Source organism: Squalius cephalus (genome assembly GCF_949319135.1).
Source record: "Squalius cephalus genome assembly, chromosome: 11".
NCBI classification, from domain to species: domain Eukaryota; kingdom Metazoa; phylum Chordata; class Actinopteri; order Cypriniformes; family Leuciscidae; genus Squalius; species Squalius cephalus.
This window is the reverse complement of record NC_137132.1, coordinates 23,497,518-23,519,330: the sequence shown is the minus strand read 5'-3', so window position 1 is coordinate 23,519,330 and position 21,813 is coordinate 23,497,518. Positions and strand designations below refer to the sequence as shown.

Genomic DNA, 21,813 nt, shown 5'->3' with positions numbered 1-21,813 from the left:
GTTGTTTTGTAAATCGTTCTTTCGCAATGTTTGTAATATTCAGTTCCTGTGAAAAATTGTGAATTACTGTTCCAATAGCTGAAGTTACACAACAACATATGTTGATTGATTACATTTGGATGTAATATTCAGTTCCAGTGAAAATCTGTTCCAGAGTAAGCTATAGAATGGTGATGTGACGTGTAGCCTAATATTCAGTACCAGTAAACTCCACCCGCTGGAACAGTTTACTGTTAGTTTACTGTAGTTAGTTTACTGTAGTACAGTAACTGAATATTGCAACATCACCTGTTCAGTTTTGAAAACTGTAGCCAACTCACAGATTTGTGGCCCATATCTTATTTTAGAAATCTGTTTTTCTGTATATTGATTTGTTGTGTAGGCTATTGTTAAGATGAATACAACTGAATTTTTCTATGATTGTGTGTGTAATGTAGGCTATAGATGACAGGAAACCGCATGTGGTTGAACTGAAACCCTCCCAGGTCTCCCGTATTTTGGTACCCAAATGTTGACAGGTATGGTATGTTTGTGTCCAGTCTCTTTTTTTTTTAATGCAGTAACATTTGTAGAGATTCGGTTTGGTGCAGTGATGTTTTTCTGTTTGTGAAATCAAAGCATTTCTACTAATCAGAGTGCTAATGTAAAACCACAATAACAATCATGTGTCAGTGGCACATGCCACCAGATAGTGAGGGGTGGCAGAGACCGAGAGAGAGAGAGAGAGAGAGAGGCAGGGTGGGAGGGATTGAGATGCAATTGGAAAAGAGACGGGAATCGCTCGAGTTCATCGGCGTTCTGTCTGCCTGTTTACAGTGAAGATCGTCTGATAAGGTAAGGCTGATCTTTATAAGCCAGCAACCATGCATGATATGCCAGGCGACACATACGTGAGGTTAAGAAATGTTTATTTGGAAAGTCAATTTATTTTGAGTGAAAATTAAATTTAGATTTTATTTCTTTTATTTCTAATTTAACTTTTTTTAATTTTTTTTATTCTATTAAAAAATATTTATTTATCAGACTTTTTTTATTTTATATTGTGTGCAAGTAGTTTTATAGACAAATAAGTGATAAACACCTATTATTATTTAACTTTTTTAACACTTAAGCTTCTCAGTTGTTGCTATCACAGCATCAAATGTGATGGCACTGTAGACATGATATGGCACTAGAGATAGCCAAGGGCAGAAATAATCATGCATCCTAACCAGTGAAATGCATTGTTTTTGGTCATACAACTCTGTCAGTGCCTAACAAAATGATTTTTTTTCTCTAGAGTGATTATTATGTTAGCCAGTTCCTCTCTTGGTTACGTGCCAGTGAATCAAACCCCACTGTGGATGAATGTCCTATAGTTTTTGGAGATGTGAAGTGTGCTGTCATCTGGCATTTGCACTTGTCCAAGTGCACAATATTAACTGTATGACCTATTATTCAGTGCCAGCTGCCTGATTGGCAGTTTCTAGTTAGTGTGTTTGTTTGTGCACTTCAGTTCAGTAAATTACACTTTATTAAACAGCATTTGCTTTGGTCATTTTTAAAGTAGTCCCAAAACATATTTTGATGCTAAACTCAGACTTGTCGTTGTAGTATATAACAAAATTTCTTATCAAATGTCATTTACTTTAAAGATAATGGCACATACACACTTTCCAAGAAAAACATCTTACAAAAATAAATTTGTTAGGGTTTTAAATTATCAAGTTTTTTTTCAAAAGGAAGTACTGTGACACTTCTTGGTTGTCAAACATTAGTGTTCATTATTGATGTGATTCTCTAGACCTGGTTACTCTGCTGGTTGGGACACCTGTGTGAATGTGAGGGGAACTGACTTCATGGCTGCGTCCAAAAACTTAGGCAGCTGACTTGTTGCCCAATCAGACAATGACTTTGTATCTCAGGAGACAGGAAGTGAAGCTAACATTGGATTCGGACGGGCCTTGATGCCTTCCTGCTTTGGAATGCATCTTCCGAAGGCAGCATTTTTCAGCTTGTGGCCCATAAATCCACTAAAATCTTACCTTTTGGCTAAAAGTGACACATGGTTTGATGTATTTTATCTCATGCAATGACATCTTTTTTTTAAGTGTGGCTTAAATATGTTTCGAGTCACTGCGCTTATCCACAATGAGCATTGTGAATAATTACATGTAATAATGTTACAAAATGCATCTAGTTTTATTCATTTTAGACCAGTCTTGGTTTCTCAATGGACTGTTTTTTTCTCAGTTGAAAAGATGCAGATTACGACAATCTGGCTGTTACTCAACAGTATATATAGTCATTATTTCCTGCTGTGTTTTTTCTCTGTTGATCCGAGTAAAAAAATACTCATCTTTATCTGCCGTCCTTGTCTTTGCTGGACAGTGGTTTTAGGTCTGTTATTCTGACCCTGTTTCAGACAGGAGTCATTAATTACCATCAGAGTCACCCTGTTCCATGACTCCTCGTGTCCCGTTCTCCTCATACCTTTCCGTTGTGCCACAAACCATCTATACTGTCTGTCTTCCCAAAGACAAAAGGAGGACAATGGATCCTTTTTTGTCCTAGCGCTGAGCGCCCTCACCCCATATCTACAGCAGGGCAAGAGCTCAGTCCTCCAGGCACGCTGACCTCATGGGTCGAACCAGAGGCCTGCTGTAGGCCGGTGTGTGTGTGTGTGTGTGACTGGTATAGTGGAGTATGATCATAGATGCAGCAGTAATGGGGAAAAGCCTGACTCATGTGGGTATAAGAGCACCCTGTTGAGAAGAGAGAGGCGGTGGTTGTATAGGCAGGGTCAGTGGGATGGGTCTACAACGCTTTAATGCGTATTAATATTAATAATGTTATAGGTATATAATGAATAGATATCTATATCTATACCATATAAAAATGTTTATAAAAATGCATTTTACTGTATTGTATAGCCTATAGCCTATATTAATGTAAGCATTTTATTTATATTTTTTCTATAATAATTTAATGAATAAATTAATTAAACAATTAAATGTTTAGCTGCTTGACTTAATTAATTGAATATTACGTTTAATGTAATATTCCTCAATGAAATTAGTAGACAATAATTGGTGGACCCCCTGTTGAGGTTCTAGCAGGAGGATGTTGCTTAATTTAATAATAAAATATATTTTTTATGTTATTTTTTATATTTAAATATGATTATGAAGTAACCGCCGTTGTGTGTTCAAGCTTACGCCTGTTAATCGTGACTACTGACAGTACAGTACAACCTCCCATACATTAGTGCTTAATTATGACTGTAACATCCACGAGAGAAAGGCAGTGAAATGGGAAGAGTCAATGGGTGATTGTTGTGATTTTTTAGACAATTAGCTGTGCGCATCGACTTCCCTGTGTTGTGTTGTGTGGTGTCAGGCTCCAGCCTGGCCGTTCTGTTCTCTCCCCGGGACGGCCTAAACAATAGGCACTATGTACAGAAGCACAAGGGGCAGGAGTGTGTCCGTGTAGTGTTTGTCGAGGCTCTGGAGCATTTACGTCTATGCTGATTGACTTATTTCTCTGGTGCGGAGTGTTGTAACTGGAATAAGTGGAACAGTGTGTTTTCATCAAGACAATGCTGTTAATCACTTTGTTTGGAAATGACAACTAGACAGGTCTATATGTCTTTTAGTTAGCCCTTAGTGGCACCTCAGTTGTGTTTGTTTCTGTTATGTTAGATTTCTTTTCTTTTTTTCAAGATTTTTGGTGATGTGCAGTGGTTATTGTTTTGGCATAGAGACGTCTTGTATATATTTGTGTCCCACACACTCTTAAAAAGCAAGGTTCCTGTTAGAACCAAGAAGTTTGTAAAGCCAAAAATCTTTGAAATTCCACAAAGAACTTTTAATTTTCTAGTTCTTTAGAAAACCATCTGCACAGGTGCTTTAAAGAACTTATAAGCCAATATGTTCATTAGAATAGCTTAAAATATGACCTCAAGAACGTCCAATGAACTCTTTAAAGTTGGTTCTTCACTTCTTATCGAGAACAATAATCTGAAGCACCCTTGTGCAATGGAAAGTAAAAAAAAAAAGATATGATCAATAAGTTATGACAACATGTTTTTACATTGCTTTAACTCATCAAAATAAGTTATGCAATTTTCAACTTTTTTTATGAGTTATACAAGATTCAATTCATTTTTTAAAGTTAATGTAATTTAAGTTGAAATTACTTAAACATCCAAGTTGATTGTACTTAAAAATTTAAGGCAGTAACTTTTTTTTACTTTTTTACAGTGTTCTTCATGGAACCATGAATGCCATTAAAGAATCTTTCATTTTAAGAGTGTGGATGTTATAAAGAATCTTCATGGAAACAGATGCAAATAAAGAACCTGAAAAACTTTGTTCTTCTATAACTTTGTTGTAAAATCGGTTTTCTGTGTCCATGCTAAATGAAAAGCGAAAACCGATTCTTGATGAGAATAGAGCCTTTTGTTGAACATAATGTGCTTCAAAATAACCTCTGAAGAACCTTTATTATTTTTAAGGGCATTTTCTCTCGCTCTCTCTCTTTTTTCTTTTTCTTTTTTTTCTGTTCTCTCACTCCATGCAGCTGTCTAATGAAAATGCTTGCATTCCTCTCATGTCACCCAGTGTAAATGATGCATACTAGTGTGCGGGGGCATCTTGATTCTTGGTTGGATTGACCTAAGTTCTGAGCGCTGCCACATCCATGTGCTCTGGGCCGGGAGGAACAGTGCAGTGCATTGTGGGTTGAGTAGAGTGGGTGTCTGTTTATGAATGGCCTGAGTGGATGGAACAATGCTCCCTGCTCTGAGCCTCTGACATTTTCATATAGAACGGAGGAGTTGAAAGGAGGAGAGAAACGAGCCCACCTCCTCCTCCTGCCCGCCCCGCCTGGTACAGAAGGTGGCAAGAGAGGCCTCCATCCGTATGTGTGCATGTCATTGTGAGTGTTTGTCATGCTACGGTTTTTCTCTGCTGATTAATGCTTGATTCCAGCCGAGGAGGTCTGGAACCTTGAGACTGGTGAGTCTTAATGCATTTTATATGGATTAGGCCATTTTTAATGCCATGTTTATTGATTAATTACATTAAGGGTTACATTAGGGCTTTTTATACTTTTATATATTTCAAATGTGTTTGGCTGCGCAGATAAGTTTATAAGAGTGAATTGGATGTATAAGAAAACTAGAGAAGTAAATCGAGGCTGATCGTTGCTGCTGTTGGTTGTTAGTTAAGTAACTAAATGTGTTTTTCATGCCGTTGTTGTCAGTAAATGAATTGGACTGAGAATATTTCAAAGACATTGTCACGAGAATGACATAAAAAAGAAAATGATTTAAAGAGAGAGAGAGAGATGTTCAGGTACAGAAGGGAAGGGAATGGTGGTTCAGCCATGCATGGATATGTGTCATGCAGTGCCAACATACTCCTGCCAAACTCCTCAATCACTCACTGGAACAACATTGTGGGGCTTCATCACATCCCACTTTAGGTTAGCAGCAGAGTGGCGTGATGCTGGATCTGTTCCGGATTACTCATAAACATTTTTCTGCTATAGAACAGCAGCATTTGTTTGTAATCATTGGCGCTGATCATTTTAGCAGAGCTGAATTTTGGTTAGTGTTGCGTGCAGTTATTGTTAACAGGGTCATTGCAACATGGGGCATTTTTATGGAGAGGCCCATCAGTAAGCTATTGGTCAACTTTTTGATGCCAATGACCCCCAAATAATGAAATCATGGGAACACCAAGCAGTTCAAGATGCTCACATTAGGCATTGTTCTGAGTAAAGCCTGTTGCATAGTTTAATGCCTCATAGCTCAATAATCAAGTTTAAATCCTCTCTATCATCCAGTTGTTCCCAACAGATTTTCTGGGTACTGGGTAATTTGGCACAGGGAATCAAAAATGGTTTTAAAAACGAGGAGTAACTTCAGTGGATTCTCATGGATTCTCCCCCTAGAGGGTGGGACGGCCTAGCTTTACTAAATTGGACCCGGGCCTCTGTCTTCACAGTCTGAAACGTGGACAGGAAGCTGCTATGTAGTGAGGGTAGACTACTGAGACCGCCATCTGCCCCTATGGAATGATGAATGTAGCAATATTTCAGCCTAGAAAGCATAACTGTTATGTTCATATGTGCAAGAGTACATCTTAATATATTAATATATTCTTCTATTAACTTAGTTAATAGAATGTGTGTGTGTGTGTGTGTATATATATATATGTAGAACATTTTTAGGTTTAGGATAGTATAGTTTTAGTACATTTTAAAATAAAACAAAAAGTAATATTAAATATATTATTATTATATATAAATATATGTAAACATTATAAATTAAATGCATATTTCTCTATTCTTGAATAGAGGATCTTCCCATTTTTGTATATTCTGTGCATTGAAGCAATTCTGACTAATTCAGAGAAATTTCATAACGCAACAGGATATTGTTTCACACTTTAGACATTTTGACAATTAGAATCCCCCGGTCCTGGCAGCGTTCTTGTGGGTCCCGGTTGTGGGTGGGCTGCTTCATGAAACTTTACACATGCCCGGATCAGATCATTTTGAATCTGAGCGATGTTTACAGTCTGACTCATTGATGGATTGCTGCTCACATTAGCCGTTTATCCATTATCGCCTTGCTAATTTACAAGCTGTGTGAGTTCTGTTCTGAGATTTGCCAACATTTGGGATTTATTAATCACCCCAAAGTTGTTACTCCATGTTGATGATGCTGATAGTTTTATCTTTGTATGCTGTGTATTTTGAGTCACAGCCATTTGTAATCCCTCCTACCGAAATTATACAAGCCGCGGATAATATGCCCTACTAAGTGCACATTCATAAACACTCTCAGTCTTAGTCGCTTATACAGCAAACAGTGTGGGAGGGCCAGCAGTCGTGTTTTTTACCACCATCTGCTCCTCTGGTAAATTTAGAGGGTGCCCAGGCGTATGGACGCAGGGCGCGTCACAGGCGGACAGCAAAGCATGCTGTGAACAGACCTGTTCTGAAGAGATCTATAGCACAAGGTGCACCATTATACAGAACCGATTGAAAGATGTGCTCTAACATAGCAATGTTTCAAGGGTCAGTCAGTAATTTTCCCTAATTTAAACATAAATGAATTGCACTCAATTAATTGTTTATGCATTACCAATGTTTAAAATGATTTGATAAAGCCTCCAGTCAAATCAGTAGAGTTTCATTTTACGTGGGGTAGGTTGCCTCATGGGGGCGGCCATTTTGAGATCACATGACCTGCTGAATAATATTTGCTTTACTTCTGTAACCTCCCTGTTTTTGGACTCTTTTGGTTGTGGAATCATTTAAAGCTATAGGGTAGACAATTTCGGAGAGGTTAGCAAGCTAGCTTTGAAAGCATGAGATCCCACCCTCCCTTCAGAGCGTCTCCAAAGTCACGCCTCCTTCAAAACACATGAACACACAGCAGAGTCTGCAAAGCGTCACGAGATGAGAAAAGGCATTAAATGTCTCATGTCTCAAAGCACATAACATTACAATAATAATGAATGTAAATAACTTACAGAGCTCTTACTTGTATCAACAGACTGCTGCAGATTCATTTCAGTGTTGATAGTGTTGACATAGAAAGGCATAAATCTGAACGGCTCGGGTTAGAACGTCACGGGTTGCCATCTCGTAGTTATGGTTATGACGTGGCGTGAATGCAGCATAATTGTTTCGGTTCAGGAGGAACTGTAAAAGGCTGCTGCTGCTTTGTCTGTGGCGTTCGGTGACTGAGGTCTGTCTACAACTCTGTATACATACAACCGGCGTAGCGTCATAGAACGTCTCTGAAAAGGTTCACGCCCACTTTTAGGGGAAAACAAACCGGCGAGTACCATACACAGTAACGGATTGAGGACGTGTACTAACCCTTACAAACATGTAATTTGTATTTAAACATTTTTTTTCACACAGTAGGCTACCCCTATTATGTATTTGTATTTATTTAAATTTTTCCACACAGTATTTTGTATTTTTATTTTATTTTAAATACATTTCCATGTATTTATGCCCATCTCTGCCTGCCATCATCAATATCTTGCTGTTATGGAAATATCATGAATTACGGATGATGCTATCGAAAGCTAAATCAGGCTAGTTGTATGGCTGGACAGAAAAGTGCACTCAGTAGCCACTCTGAATATAAAGACATAATATTATACATTTAAAGATGTTTACTTCTTAAAACCGAAGTAAAATCATTCACTGGCTACCTGGTGACTCGATGAGGTACGAGTATGTCCGGGTAAGACACTTCTGGCCACTGGGTGGGGTTGTTAGACCAATTTGACGCTGGTAGGGACATGTTTTTAAGTTGCCCAAATTAAGTTTATAAACGTATCGTTCACGCTCTATGGAAAGCAGGGTGGACATATAATTACTCGACATATTTCATCTAAGTGATTTCTGAAGTTATACACGTCTGCCGGCTGTGTACGGACGTTGTTTTGTGCCGCTATTTTGTATTGAAGTCTATGGGAAGTCTGGTTTGTTTTCCCCTAAAAAGGGGCGGTTACGAAATTTACAGTTAAGTTCCCGGATGTGCCGGTTGTATGTATAGCCTTGATGACGTGTGATGTCAGCAAAAGCGGGTGCGTGGAGGTATGTTGTTAGCACAACATATTCGGATTGAAGCCAACAGAAAAGTGAAGAGAGTTTCAACCAGTATTACAAAAAGTGTTTAATAAAAATGACCCATTCTGGCATCAGAAAAACATTTGCTTTTGTCTAGTGCTACATCCACACCACTAGGTGTCAGTTTCCAGTTCATATTACACAATGCAATACTGAATGCACCTTTAAATGTTCCAGAGATGAGTTTCTTCTCTGTATATTATATACCTCCAAGGTTAGCAAAAAAATTGTAACGCCTGCTAACAGTGCAGGGGAGGAGACAAGAGGCTGTTTTTTATGGATGTCAATGAAGCAGAGGCTTCACTATGCTGAACTGCTTTTGTGATAAAAAATGGCTTATCATTTAATAAATCAACACCCCATTGGTTAATCTTCAACATGTTTGCTCGTAAACATTCGTTTTAGATTTATCTATTTTTACACCGAAAAAAATCTGTTTTATAAGTGATCCCAGCAAACAATAGCTGTCGTTTCAGTCTCAGTTAACTATTCTTAGGCTATGGTTAGACGTCTATTAAATTTGAACTGACAGCCCAAATTTTGCCTTGTTTTAGCCACATGTTAGACATGTGGCATGTCAGGTCTATGTTTGGACGCCTATTAGACGTCTTTTAAACGCAAAAAATGCTTGCTAGGAAGTCACGGATAATTGCGCGACAGGTATACCGTTTACTTCTCATTCAAACAGCGATTGACTGTCGCTCAACGAAATTCAATTACTGCAAGGCTGATTGGTTATCAAGGAACACATTATTATTATTAATATTGTTGTGTATAGTCATTCTGAATGAGGAAAAATACAGGATTTCCTTCTTTTTTGTCTAAGCTGCATTGGCTGATAGCCGTTTCCGACACCCACTTAAGCAGCCCATTAGAAGTACGAGACAGTACAGCATGGTTCCAGTATCACATTGTTTTTGGATAAATACTGCTCTTTACTATTAGATGGATTGCTCACTCGCTTACACAAAGACACTCAAACACAAACTTTACATTGAGTGAAGGATGAAGAAAAATAGAACGGTCATTTAGCAGCTTGATGTAATGCACACATCGCGATGTGAGTGTGTTGGCATGTGCTACACTATTCATTTGTGTGTGTTGGTGGGAAGGTGGTGCGTTACGGTGCGCGTGTCATAGCATGTGTGTGGGGTGCTGTGGCATGTCGTACGTCTTGATTTCACACAGGCTCCCTGTTGTGTATTTATTCCACACACCCCTTTCCATTAACTATGGGAGTCCCTATGGCAACTGTCCATCATAAATAGTATTTGATTTACAATATTGACAAACAAAATTTAGCTAACAAATTCTATGACCAAAAAATCCCAGACATCCACTGTTGAAGAATCCCATGCAACAAATAGAGTCCAGAATGCTATAGAGAAGTCGGAGGTGGGCTCCTTTAACTTTGACCTGTAATTTAACACCTAGAAACTAACTAGAAACCAACTAGAAATACCTGTTTTCAATTTTAATAGATTTTAAAATGATATTTATTCCTGTGATGTCAAAGCTGAATTTTCAGCATCATTACTCCAGTCTTCAGTGTCTCACGATTCTTCAGAAATCATTCTAATATGCTGATTTGCTGCTCAAAAAACATTTATTATTATTATTATCAATGGTGGAAACAGTACTGCTTAATATTTTTGTGGAAATTGTGATACATTTTGTTCAGGATTCTTTGATAAATAGAAAGTTCAAAAGAACAATTTATTTGGAATTTTTTTTTTTTTTAGCAATTTTTGGTCAATTTAATGTGTCCTTGCAGAATAAAAGTATTTCTTTCAAAGAAAAAAAAAAAAAAAGACTAAATGTAAGTTTCCTAAATCAACGTGTGTAAGTGATGTCGATTCAGAGGAAGAGTAAGCCATTACATTTGAATGAAAGATTACAAAGACGTTTTTCTTTTTGGAATAACATGCACTGATGAATCATTCATAATAAGACAAGGAATGCGCATTAAAAATGAAATAGGGTCCATTATGATTTCATATTTAGTTAAAATTAACCACAATCGAGGCAAACATATTTCACAGATTAAGTTAATGAGGTGAGTCATGCATCAAAGATGAATTTCAGCAGATTTACAGGATATAGTGGGTCCTCCAACTCATGACCCTTAGCAGAAGTATACTTGAAAACCACGAGGAACAGTGTTACCCAGACAGGCTGGAACAAGAGGGGTTGACCAGGGTAGAAAGGAGAGATGTCATGGAGAGGAATGTACGATGTGGGCTAGAAAAGAAGAATGCACTGAGGGAAATGTCTGCATATTCAAGGCTGCCCACGGCACACATTTGCCCAGCTTATAGCTAAAAGTCTCTATCCTCTTCTCTCCCCTATCTGTCTATCTCTATTGCCCTCCCTCTTTGTCTATTCCCACCATTCCTGCACCTCTGAGGAAGGACGAAGAGCAGGAGGACTTTGAAGAACCAGAACCAGGAGCAGAGAGACCAGTTCTTCCCCTTCAGGAGAGCCCAAGAGTGGAATCTGGATCTGGAATGAGGCAAGTGTCCTGGATGGTGCAAGGCTTGTTTGTGGAGTATGAATGGTCTGTTTGTTTGGCTTGGGAATTGCTTCATGCTTTCTAACGCGTGCTACCAGGGGTTTCAGCTCCAAGCAACAGCAGTTTGCTGCCTCTTAGATCTTGTGTGATGGGCATATAAATTAGTTCTGTTTTTCTGGAACAGCTGGTGTCACTGTAATTATTCGTTATGATTAACAAGAATAAAAAGGCAGCTAGGGATGTTTGTTTAATGAGACATTTCTGTAGGGTTTCAATTGTTACAATATGTTCAGTAAAATATTGCCAGGATTGACAAGATTTAACATTCATTACAATAAAATACTGGTTTATTTTTTATTTTTTTGTACAATATTTCTGGGTAGGCTATATAAGACAATTTATTTAAGTTTTGTAAAATATGTAATTTTAAAAGCCAGGCCTTAAAGGGATAGTTCACCCCAAAAAATATGAAAATTATATCATGATTTACTCACCCTCATGTCATTCCAAACCTGTATGTCTATCTTTCTTCTGTGGAACACAAAATAAGTCATTTTAAAGAATATTCAATCGTCAGTTTTTGTCCATGCACTGAAAGTCAATGGGGTCCAAAACACGACATGGTTATTTGTGTTTCACATGAACAAGTCTTGCCAGGTTGGAATTACGTGGCATTATAAAATTATTTATTTGTATTATTCTATTAATTAAAATAAACTACTACTGGAAGGCAACTAGTTGCTAGGAATATACTGTAAATGTAGGCTGTATTTGGGGCATTTGTCAACATTCTTGACTGTTTTTACATATTAAGAGCCTCTGTCATCTCGCAAAGTTTATTCGTTCAATAACTGCGTCAAACTCGTGAGCTATCAGGGGAATCTTCTGTTCATAATAATCTTTGAGATTTCAAGAACAATCCATTTATCAGCCACCATCTGTACTCTCCATCTGCCCTAAAGTTTCGAGGAGATGCACACGGGTGTGTAAACACAATGCTGACACGCAAATGGTGTGCGTGAATAAAGTTAACAAGGGCAGCTGGGTGACGCTGTGTAAGCGTGGATGAATGTGCTATGGATGATGTGTCATATCATGAACAGTGATGTCTGTATGCCTGCCAAACACGTAAGGGCTGACGTCGTACACTCATAATGAGCAATTCTCCTCTCCCACACACTGCGGCCCTGTACGGTGTGCGTGAGTGAGAGTGTGTCTGTGTGGGTTAAGAGCAGAGATAATGCTGCTTCTTGATACTGATGTCATTTTTTGTTGTTGTTTTAAGACAAATCAGAAGGGAAGCTGAGTTGATGTGCTGTGAGAGAACGCCCCCTTGTTTGTGAGGGAAGAACAGCAGCGGCTAGTAGGATACACCGTTGGAGAGGGGAACTAAAGTTGGTCGCGGGTTCAGCACACTCTGCCAGCAGTTCAAGGTATTGCCCGAAAGGTTGCCTGAAAACAAACACAAATAATTATTACATATAGGCTAAGTGAACAAAATAGAAATAAGCAATATTTTATATATGTGTATCTATCTATATAGGCTCTATCTATCTATCTATCTATCTATCTACACAAACACACACACACACACACATATATATATATATATTAGGAGTGTAAGGTACACAAAAATGACAGTTCGGTACGTACCTTGGTTTTGAAGTCACGGTTCGGTACAGCAGGAGGGAGAAAACTAAACAAAATAGTTTACTGAACAAATTGTGTCTCTGTCTTTAAATAAATTCAATTATAATTAAAATGTTCAATCTCTACGCTGCAAACTAATAGTAAAGGGAGCCCTTATTTACACATTAATTTAATGCAATTAACAACCCATAACTATTAAATTCAGTTGCTATTTATTTTTTAATGATACTCACATAAAAATTGTATGCAAACATGTAAATTGTATATAAGGCAGATTTTGCAACTTCTTAATCTATTTATAAAATTATGTTTTTACTCCAATTCGTTGTTAAAATATAATAATTTACTCATTGACTGTCATTACCTTTTTCATGACAGATTTATTAAAACATACATTACACATATGCATTAAATAATCAAGACAGGTTCATTAAAATATAATGAATAGGCTAATATAGTGCATCTATTTAGTAAAATAGTTAATTTCTCTTGCTGATCAACAAGCTGTGGACACTGAATGAATTGCCTGAGGTAAATGTTACGTTGTTTACAAGTTGTTTTACTGATGTCTTTCCGCCCATGAAACACGATTACACTAGATATAATACGTTTCAGTAAGTTGTACTGTATCTTTCAACATACCTTCAGATGTTCATTCATGTTTATTCTGTAACTAGTGTTAAACAGGAAGAGATGCTCGCGTTCACTCACTCACCGCGCTGCCGCTTGAACTGAGGCGTCTATAGTGATCTGTCACGCCACATCAAAGAGCGTCAAAATAGCATTTATTGTTTGAATTTCGTGAAAAAAATGGACAAAATTTGAGACATGAGACTTTGTTTCTTATCGAAAGTTACAAAAGAGAGCCAGATACTATTGGGTTAATGGGCTACTATTCGTCGAAAGATGTAGGCCTAGCCTACCGAATATAGGCCCTATCCTTTATTTATAGGGCGAATCCCACATAAACACGTTTTGGTCACATTTCACCCTTATATAAATTTAAGAAAGGGAACAAATATTATATTTTGCATAAAGAAAACAAAGCCTAGTTGTTGGACCATTACTTTTTTGCTTTTGCATATTTTTCCATGTAATTCTGCACATATTTTGATGTTTTTGATTATTCTTAAAGGCGATTGTTATTACTATAATAATTAATAAAGAAAGAAACAAACTGACATATCAGTTAAAAAACTTTTTAAATCAGCATACATTAAAAGCAGTACAACAATTATATATTATTTGTCCTAAAAATGGGATGAAATTTTCTCTAAAATTATTTTACCCCCCTCTTGATTGTGGGGTGAAATATGGCCAAAACAACAAGTTAAAACTTGTGAACTGTGTTCTATAAAACTTATAGGCAACACATTTTTCTATTTTATTTTTTTTACGCGAAGGCTCTGCCATCCTGAATCTTCACCGCTTTTGTCCCCATCTGTTCTGTTTTATGAATGATAAAAATGCCAACAGATAAAAAAAATAAAACCCTTGCACAACCTAAATTTGTGATTTAAACAGCATATTTTCTTCATAATATTTTTTTAGAGTGAAACTACAAAAATGAGAGCGCTACAAGCTCAGTTGTATTAGTAGATGTCTGTTTGTCTCGCTGATGCATGTGCTGGTTTTGTAACAGAGGTTTATGGTCCAGATTTAAACTGAGACCATGAAGGGCTTGGAGCTGCTGCTGTTGCTGCTTTTTCTAAAAGGTAAGAACTCGTTCTGAATGTTCTGAATCAAACATGCTATTACTGTGGTACGTTCTGTTAATGTTAAGATACTATGGTGCATGTCCAAAAACATGCTATCACTATAGTACACATCCCCCTCAAAAAGATATAATAATACAATAATACTTTTTTATTAGTGTTAAAAGATTAGATTATTTTAACTACATTTCTTGCACTCTTCTCTCTTTCTCTGGACAGATGTTAGTGCTCAGTGGAATGTGTGGATGCCCAGAGACATTTCAGCCATGACAAACTCCTGTGTGGTTATACCTTGTTCATTCACATACCCCTCTGGTATCAGGCCTTACAGGGGGGTCCACGGGATCTGGTATTTTGGCCACCCCTACCCCCAGCTTTTCCCCCCAGTGGTGTATAAGTCACGCACAGATATTGTTCACGAGAGTTATAAGGGACGGAGCAGGCTACTGGGCGACCTGACACAAAAAAACTGCACACTGCTGTTAAATAATGTCGGCGAGGAACTTTCTGGGAGGTATTACTTCCGTGCAGACCTGGGCGGAGCGAACATCTACACTTTTCCTGACTTCACAAATCTACAGGTGTTGAGTAAGTATGCAAGCCAGAGTATGAAGAAAAAAAAAACATTATACCTTTTTATGTAAGGTTTATGTCTTCCAGTAATAGTATCCCCAAATCCCTAAAACAATGCAAATTTACTTGAGAAGCAACACTGCATAAGATTAAGATTTAAAGGAATTGTTCAACCAAAAGTTTAACATGTGTGATCATTTACTCACCCTCATGTAATTCCAAACCTGTTAGAGGATGTTTTGAAAAATGTTTTTGAAAAAATGTTTTTGTCCAATGTTGTTTTGGACGACTTTGACATCTCTTGTTTTCATAAATGGTATATTGAACATAAGTGTATTTTGCCTTACTACACTGTAAGACTTTTTCACTTTTTGCTTCTTAAGTTTATTAAATTAATTTGAAGGGTTTTTAGATATTTTACTGAAAAGTTACACTAAGATACATGTTTTTTTCAGTGTGGTTACTGAAACATTGTTGTTCTAGCATTTGAAGTCGACATGAAACAGCATTTTCAGCCACAACCAATTTTACTTTTGTAATAAGATGTATTTCTGGATCAAACAGCATATTTAATGAGTAAAAATGTAGGACGAGACTTTGTACTGTTAAAAGTGGGTGTTATAGAAGAATGGAACCAGACCTAAATGCAGGTTTGCTAATTCCATAAATGGTTATTTGGCTTGATTAAAGTATCAAGTAAACAGGTCTATTTTGATTTCATATTGACTTGTATGTCTCTCCCTGCTCTAGATCAGCCCAACATCGATGTTCCAGAGGAGATTGTTAGTGACTTAAGCCTGGACTTGACCTGTTACGTCCCAGACAATTGTCCAGACATGAGTCCAGAGATCCACTGGATGTACACGGACTACCTGCCCGACCCCGTTTTCACCCCTGACACTGTTGAGGAGAGCAACACTGCTGTACTGTCCAGCACCCTCACCTTCACACCCAAACCCATGCACAACGGCCAGCTGCTGGGTTGCCGGGTCCACTACCCAAACACCACCTTCGTCTATGAACGCCTCATTTCTCTAGACATCAAGTGTAAGTTCCACCATTTTATTAAACGTTTAGCTGCTTAACTTTCATCAAAACCGATGCATAATTTTCTCAGACAATATCTACCGATTTATCCTGTGATCTGTAGACGCCCCTCGAACCGTGTGGGTGAACGTGTCTCAAGAGGTGATGGAGGGAAGCTCGGTGGTCCTGCACTGTGATGTGGACAGTAATCCAGTCCCCACGATAACTTGGCATTTTGGAGACAAAGAGCTGAAGTCGGAAACCGCCTCAAACTCTTCACTGGCCCTGGACAACCTGACCCCGGAGGAGGAAGGTGTCTACACCTGCGTTGGTGACAATGGCTACGGCAGCATGAACACATCCATGTATCTGGCAGTAAATTGTAAGTAAAAGTTCATGCACTCCTGTAGATTGAAAAATAAATCTCTTAAAGTTGCTGTAAGCACTTGTGATTTTAGATACAGAAAATTGCTTTTTTTTGCATTATTGATTCAGTTTTGTGTTAAGTCTTATGGCAGTATAAGCCGTATGCTAGCATTCCATTATCCATCCGAACATTAATCAGGAAATCTGTTTTTCTTCTTTCTTTTTTCTTAAACTGGAAGTTCCTCCACGGGAGCCATGGATCAATGAATCTCTGACAGCATTAGAGGGATCTTCAATTTCTCTACAGTGCACCAGCAGGGGTAATCCAATGCCCACGTTGACCTGGCTGAAGGATGGGGAGCTGGTGGGCACCATCACAGCTAAGGAGGGGTCTGTGCTTGAGCTGCACGAGATCACACCGCAGACCGATGGAGTCTACCGCTGTCTAGCCGAGAACGAATACGGACGGGCCAGCAGCTCACTTAACATTACAGTAGAATGTAAGTCACTGTTAAAGTTTGACCAGTTTTAAGTAAAGACATTGAGCCAGTAGACTGTAATTATGCTCAGGGACAGTTTATAAAGATGTTTTCTCCAAAGAAAAGTTGGTTTTGGTTTGCGTTCAGCTTGGGTCAAGCCTTAAGATGGCAAGATGAGCATAGATGAACTTAGAGCAAGTAAAGAATAGATGTCAGTTTTGTAGTATTCAAGTCTGGACAAGTCCATATCAAGTCCAAGACCGCATTTACTATGACTAGTCGAGACCAGATCATTCAAGTCAGAATCCAGGCCGAATTCAAATGAAAACTGAAACTATGGTCTTGGACTCGTACTTCAGTTCGGACAAGACCGAACTTGGAGTCATACAACACTGAAAGATGTGTTTTTTGATAATTTCTTCTCAATTTTCCTAGTTGCCCCTGTTCTCCTTGACGACTCTAAGTGCACTATAGTCCGTGAGGGCGTTCAGTGTGTGTGCATTGCCTCAGGAAACCCTGAGCCTGTGATCGAATTCCACCTACCTGACCTCAACATCACCATCAACAACTCCAACAACCGTTTCAACTACTACACGCACTCGGATGGGTACACGTCCACGGGCATCATCAAGCTCCAGGACAAGGGTGAAAGGGGAAACAATGGTGATACCGCTGTCCATGTGCACTGCAGTATCAGCAACATATACGGCACCGAGACCATCCGCTTGGAACTGCAGCAGGAGAGTATGTAGACTTTCACTGAAACCACATGTCCAATCATTAATGTGATTTTGAGGTATCATCAATTAACTCTACGCGCTCTTTCAGAAAAGTACATGATGGCCGTCATAGTGGGGACTATCGGAGGTGTGGCGGTCATCGCCTTCATCATCGCAGCTGTGAGATACGTGGGTCATAACAATAAAAAGTGAGTATCCCTCACAAGAAAGACTGGGAGAAGAACATTTTGGTGGAGTTTGTGGGTTGGGACCGGGGTTTGTAGGTATCAAAACACCCAAGCCTAGTCATCCATGTTCAGTTTTGTTTTGTTTTTTTTGGCATTTGGTTTTCAAGCCATAACCCACTCACAGATTATCCAATTTGATTGCTTGGTAAGATGGTAAACATGCCACATTGTGCATGAAACTGCAGACTAACAAAACTATTGCAGGTTCAATTGCCCCATGCCATTGCTTTTCAGCCTCAAAACCGCTGAGCTCTGCAGCAAACATCCTGCTCCTATCTCATTTTGCAAGAAAAAATAAAATGTCCCATTGGATATCAAAATGAAATGATCCCAAACTTGACACTGTGGCAAAATGCCATTTTTATTTAGGGGCTGGAATGATCCCCTTGTGTTAAAATGGATGCCCAGGCTTAAAGGAATAGTTGACCTAAAAATTACAATTGTCTTTAACTCACTGTATGGTTTTCTTTCTTCAGAGGAACAAAAAAAAAAAAAAAAAAAATTCTGAGTGTCTAAACAGATCTTTTCCATACAATGAAAAAGAATCAGGGACTGTCAACTTCCGAAAGTGACAACAAGATGTTCCATAAAATGTTCTATATGATTTTGTGCATTATATTGCAAGTTTCCTACAGGCAATGTCACGTACTGGCTTGACTTGATAATCCAGATTCAAAAAGGCTTGACTATGAAATCACATTTTATAAATGTCAGGAACCATTCATAGAAACACCAGCATGAAACAGTAACACAAGTCCAAGAACAGAAAATAACTGAGGGTATAAATACACCGGATGATGAGGAACAGGTGAGACACTAATCAATGAAACAAAAAAATAACTATGGCAACCAAGGAAACAGGCACTAAACACACAGGAACTGAACACAGGCTATACGAGGCAAAATAATATCAAAATAAAAGTTCACGAACAAAGACACTGGGGAATCGTGACACATAATGTTTTATTGACAACATTCGGGAGGAGCACGTTCAAATTATCTACGGCCTATGATCAGAGGCCTATATATATCGCTGACTCGCCTTTGTTCCTCGACAGTCTTTTCTGCATCCCTCCGCCACCCCGACTCCTCACTCTCAGCTAGTTCCTTTCCCAGCCAGGGATATGGGGGAGTACTCTGGGTTCGGGCCACATTCCGAGCTCTGTGTGACCACCGGACAGTGGGACCTCATGAAATGACTGATGATCACTGACATCAATTGTGGCATATCATTAATGAAGCTCAACCCCAGTCTCCATCCATTTCAATTGTATTGAAAAAAGCAGCATAGACATTGTGCAAAATGTCTTGGTTTGTGTTCCACTGAAGAAAGAAAGGCATACAGGTTTTTCATGAGGTTGAGTAAACTATGATAGAAGTTTAATTTTTTGGCTCAACTATCCTTTTAAAGTGTTGCCACTAGCCAATTAGTTTACAGTGTGGTTGAGTGTGAGACAGAGTCTGATTCTCTGACTCCACCCTCCCCCCCAGAGAGAATGGTAACCCTGGGCAGGACGTGGGATCTAAAGTGGAGAATCCCTCAATGTTCTACAGCGCAGTCAAGAAGGACAAACAGAGTCTCAGGAAAAAAGTGGTGAGATATCACAATGATAAATAAATCACCTACACAGCATATACAGTACTTGCACACACAGTGATAATACGAAATGAAAGCGAACACAATAAAAATACAATAAAATAATCAACATTCTATAGTCTTTTCCATGCATACATGTGGCAAATGATATTATATACTGGCTCTTCTCTAGTTGTAATTAGCTTTCCACACTTAGCATTAACATTTAAAACAATCAGGAACTACGTATTAAAAATAATTACTTACTTTTGCTGATTGCTACATACCCAGTATTACGTTTTTAAATAATGATTTGAAGAGGGGAAAAGTGCAGTTTTGCTATATACTGTTACACAGACCTTACAAAATCATCTGCTATGTTCAGAACGGTATGCTAGAAAACTACTACACAGTATACACTTTATGATACTACTATTAAAAAAATAGCAAATGGAACAGTAGACTTTTCAAACAGACGTATGCTAACACATATTGTCACATGACCTTATGTTGCATGCATGCAGATATCATCTTGTAAATAAATAGTTTCATTTGTAATCCAATTTTGTATAAAATGTCTTAACTTTTGTAAGTCCAATCAAAAATTGAATTAAGAAAGAGATGGCTGAAATTACCTCCAGTTTAATTATCACGCTAGAAATGGACGTTCAAGTGAAAGGCATTACATTGTGGGATACAGTGTTGCATATTTTGGCAAATGAACTATAGTAGATCATCTGCGTAGTCAGTGTATACAAGAAGTGGCATACTGTGCACAGTATACATTGTGCAGAAACAGTAGTATGCTAGTATACTATTCCGAATATAGCCACTGTTACAAAAGCCAAGTGTGGATGGCGCGTCACAACTGAGAGTCCCAGTGTGGCCTATGCTTAGAGCATTTCCTGACCTCTATTCTCTCCTCTTTCATTGCTTCTCTGCACTCTGTCTCTTTTTCTTCCCCTAACATAGCTTAAGACTGAGCTCCTGGGCTCAAAGTTTAACTCCATCCTAGAGGAAGGCACGGTAAGGCTGAAATTTAAGATGAGCATGTAAACAAATGGGTGGAGGTGAAATGAACTGGCACTAGACAACAATAAAAGCATAATATGGAATATTTTTTAGAAAAAAAAAATCAAATTCCGACAATAAATAATTCAGATTTATTTCTGTTTTTAACACTGCTGCCTGGAAGCTAATAGTTCATGCGCTGTGCTAACTCATTATGTTTAGCATCGAATTGCTAACAGTGCTTTTGAGTGTCTTGTTGGGAACTTTTATTTTGACATTACCAATGTTTTCCTGCTCCTCCCCCCAAAATTGGGCTTAAATATCTTTCCTACTTTATCTTCACAGGGAGACGACAGTGATTACCAATCTGTGGGCCCAATGGCAGGCATGGAAAGGCAAGAGCTGAATTACGCCGCCCTAGAGTTTCTCCATGGACGACACCGGGAGGGAGGCTTCAGGAGGGCTGATGGTGACGGCAGCGACTATACTGAAATTAAGGCCAAATGAACCGCGATTCTTCCCTGATGCCTCGGCCAAACGGGACACGGTGGCCACTAGGGCCCAATCATTCCCCATGCCCCACAAATTTTCAATTTCACCCATATTAAATGTGGCCTTTTGAGGGGAAAACGGTCTTAAACAGCTAGCGGACAATGTGCAATTATTTTTGTCAGAGTACGAGGTTTTTGAGCTCTCTTACGTCTCTGAGGTTCTGGGAATGACACTTTCCCTTACCTGTAAAATATACAATAGAGTTTCTTTATATATTTATTAGTTTTTGGTTATTTATACCCATTCTTGTTTGTAACCATACCAGATATTTGTCTCTCAATTAGAAATGAGAGGTTTTAGGATTCTCTTGGTTTAAAAGACAAGACTTTCCAAAAAGAAGGTTCTTTTCCCCAAGAGTTACAGTAGAGCCTTTCTCAAAGTTTGAAGCAAGCTTAAGGGAATCGGTATGGTTTCGGTAGAGACTCAGTCACTAGTGGTCCTTTTCACTGTGTCCGCTGTAAGTCAAAGCATCAGGGAACGAGGTGCTCTGTGCGCCTCGACATATAGAATAAGCACTATCCCCAACTCTGGGTTTGTCCAGAGAGACTAATACTCTCAAATATAGCCAGACTATGTGTACATTGATACTTTTATCACATACCCAGAAGTGATTGTTAAAGGGATAATTGCCAAAAAAAAAAGAAAATTCACTCACCCTCATTTCATTCCAACTGCATATTGCAAGAATCTCCATTCAGTTATTTCCATACAACAACAGTTCATAGTGACTACATCTGTCAAAC

General features: G+C 38.5%; 1 protein-coding gene across 8 annotated transcripts; it reads left to right on the top strand.

Moving 5' to 3' along the window:
- The first annotated feature begins 724 nt into the window (after positions 1-724).
- mag (myelin associated glycoprotein) lies at positions 725-21,689 on the top strand. 8 transcript variants are annotated; one of them, XM_079887038.1, is made up of 13 exons: positions 755-834; positions 11,055-11,155; positions 12,441-12,588; positions 14,448-14,520; positions 14,740-15,108; positions 15,844-16,140; positions 16,244-16,501; positions 16,725-16,985; positions 17,400-17,708; positions 17,793-17,892; positions 19,423-19,525; positions 20,480-20,533; positions 20,864-21,689. In XM_079887038.1, the coding sequence occupies exons 4-13, from the start codon at positions 14,478-14,480 to the stop codon at positions 21,023-21,025; spliced, it is 1,956 nt and encodes a 651-aa protein (XP_079743164.1). In that variant the 5' UTR covers positions 755-834; positions 11,055-11,155; positions 12,441-12,588; positions 14,448-14,477; the 3' UTR covers positions 21,026-21,689. The 8 variants fall into 8 exon arrangements, with proteins under 8 accessions (XP_079743166.1, XP_079743164.1, XP_079743169.1 ...); XM_079887039.1 differs by lacking the exon at positions 755-834 and adding an exon at positions 4,887-4,997 and having other exon boundaries at positions 11,051-11,155; XM_079887040.1 differs by lacking the exon at positions 20,480-20,533 and having other exon boundaries at positions 725-834.
- Positions 21,690-21,813: the final 124 nt, after the last annotated feature.

Coding starts and splice junctions, on each gene's coding strand:
- mag (XM_079887038.1), top strand. CDS start 14,478: ATGAAGGGCTTGGAGCTGCTGCTGTTGCTGCTTTTTCTAAAAG. Junction 14,521..14,739: donor GTTGCTGCTTTTTCTAAAAG/GTAAGAACTCGT, acceptor TTCTCTGGACAG/ATGTTAGTGCTCAGTGGAAT. Junction 16,141..16,243: donor CATTTCTCTAGACATCAAGT/GTAAGTTCCACC, acceptor TGTGATCTGTAG/ACGCCCCTCGAACCGTGTGG.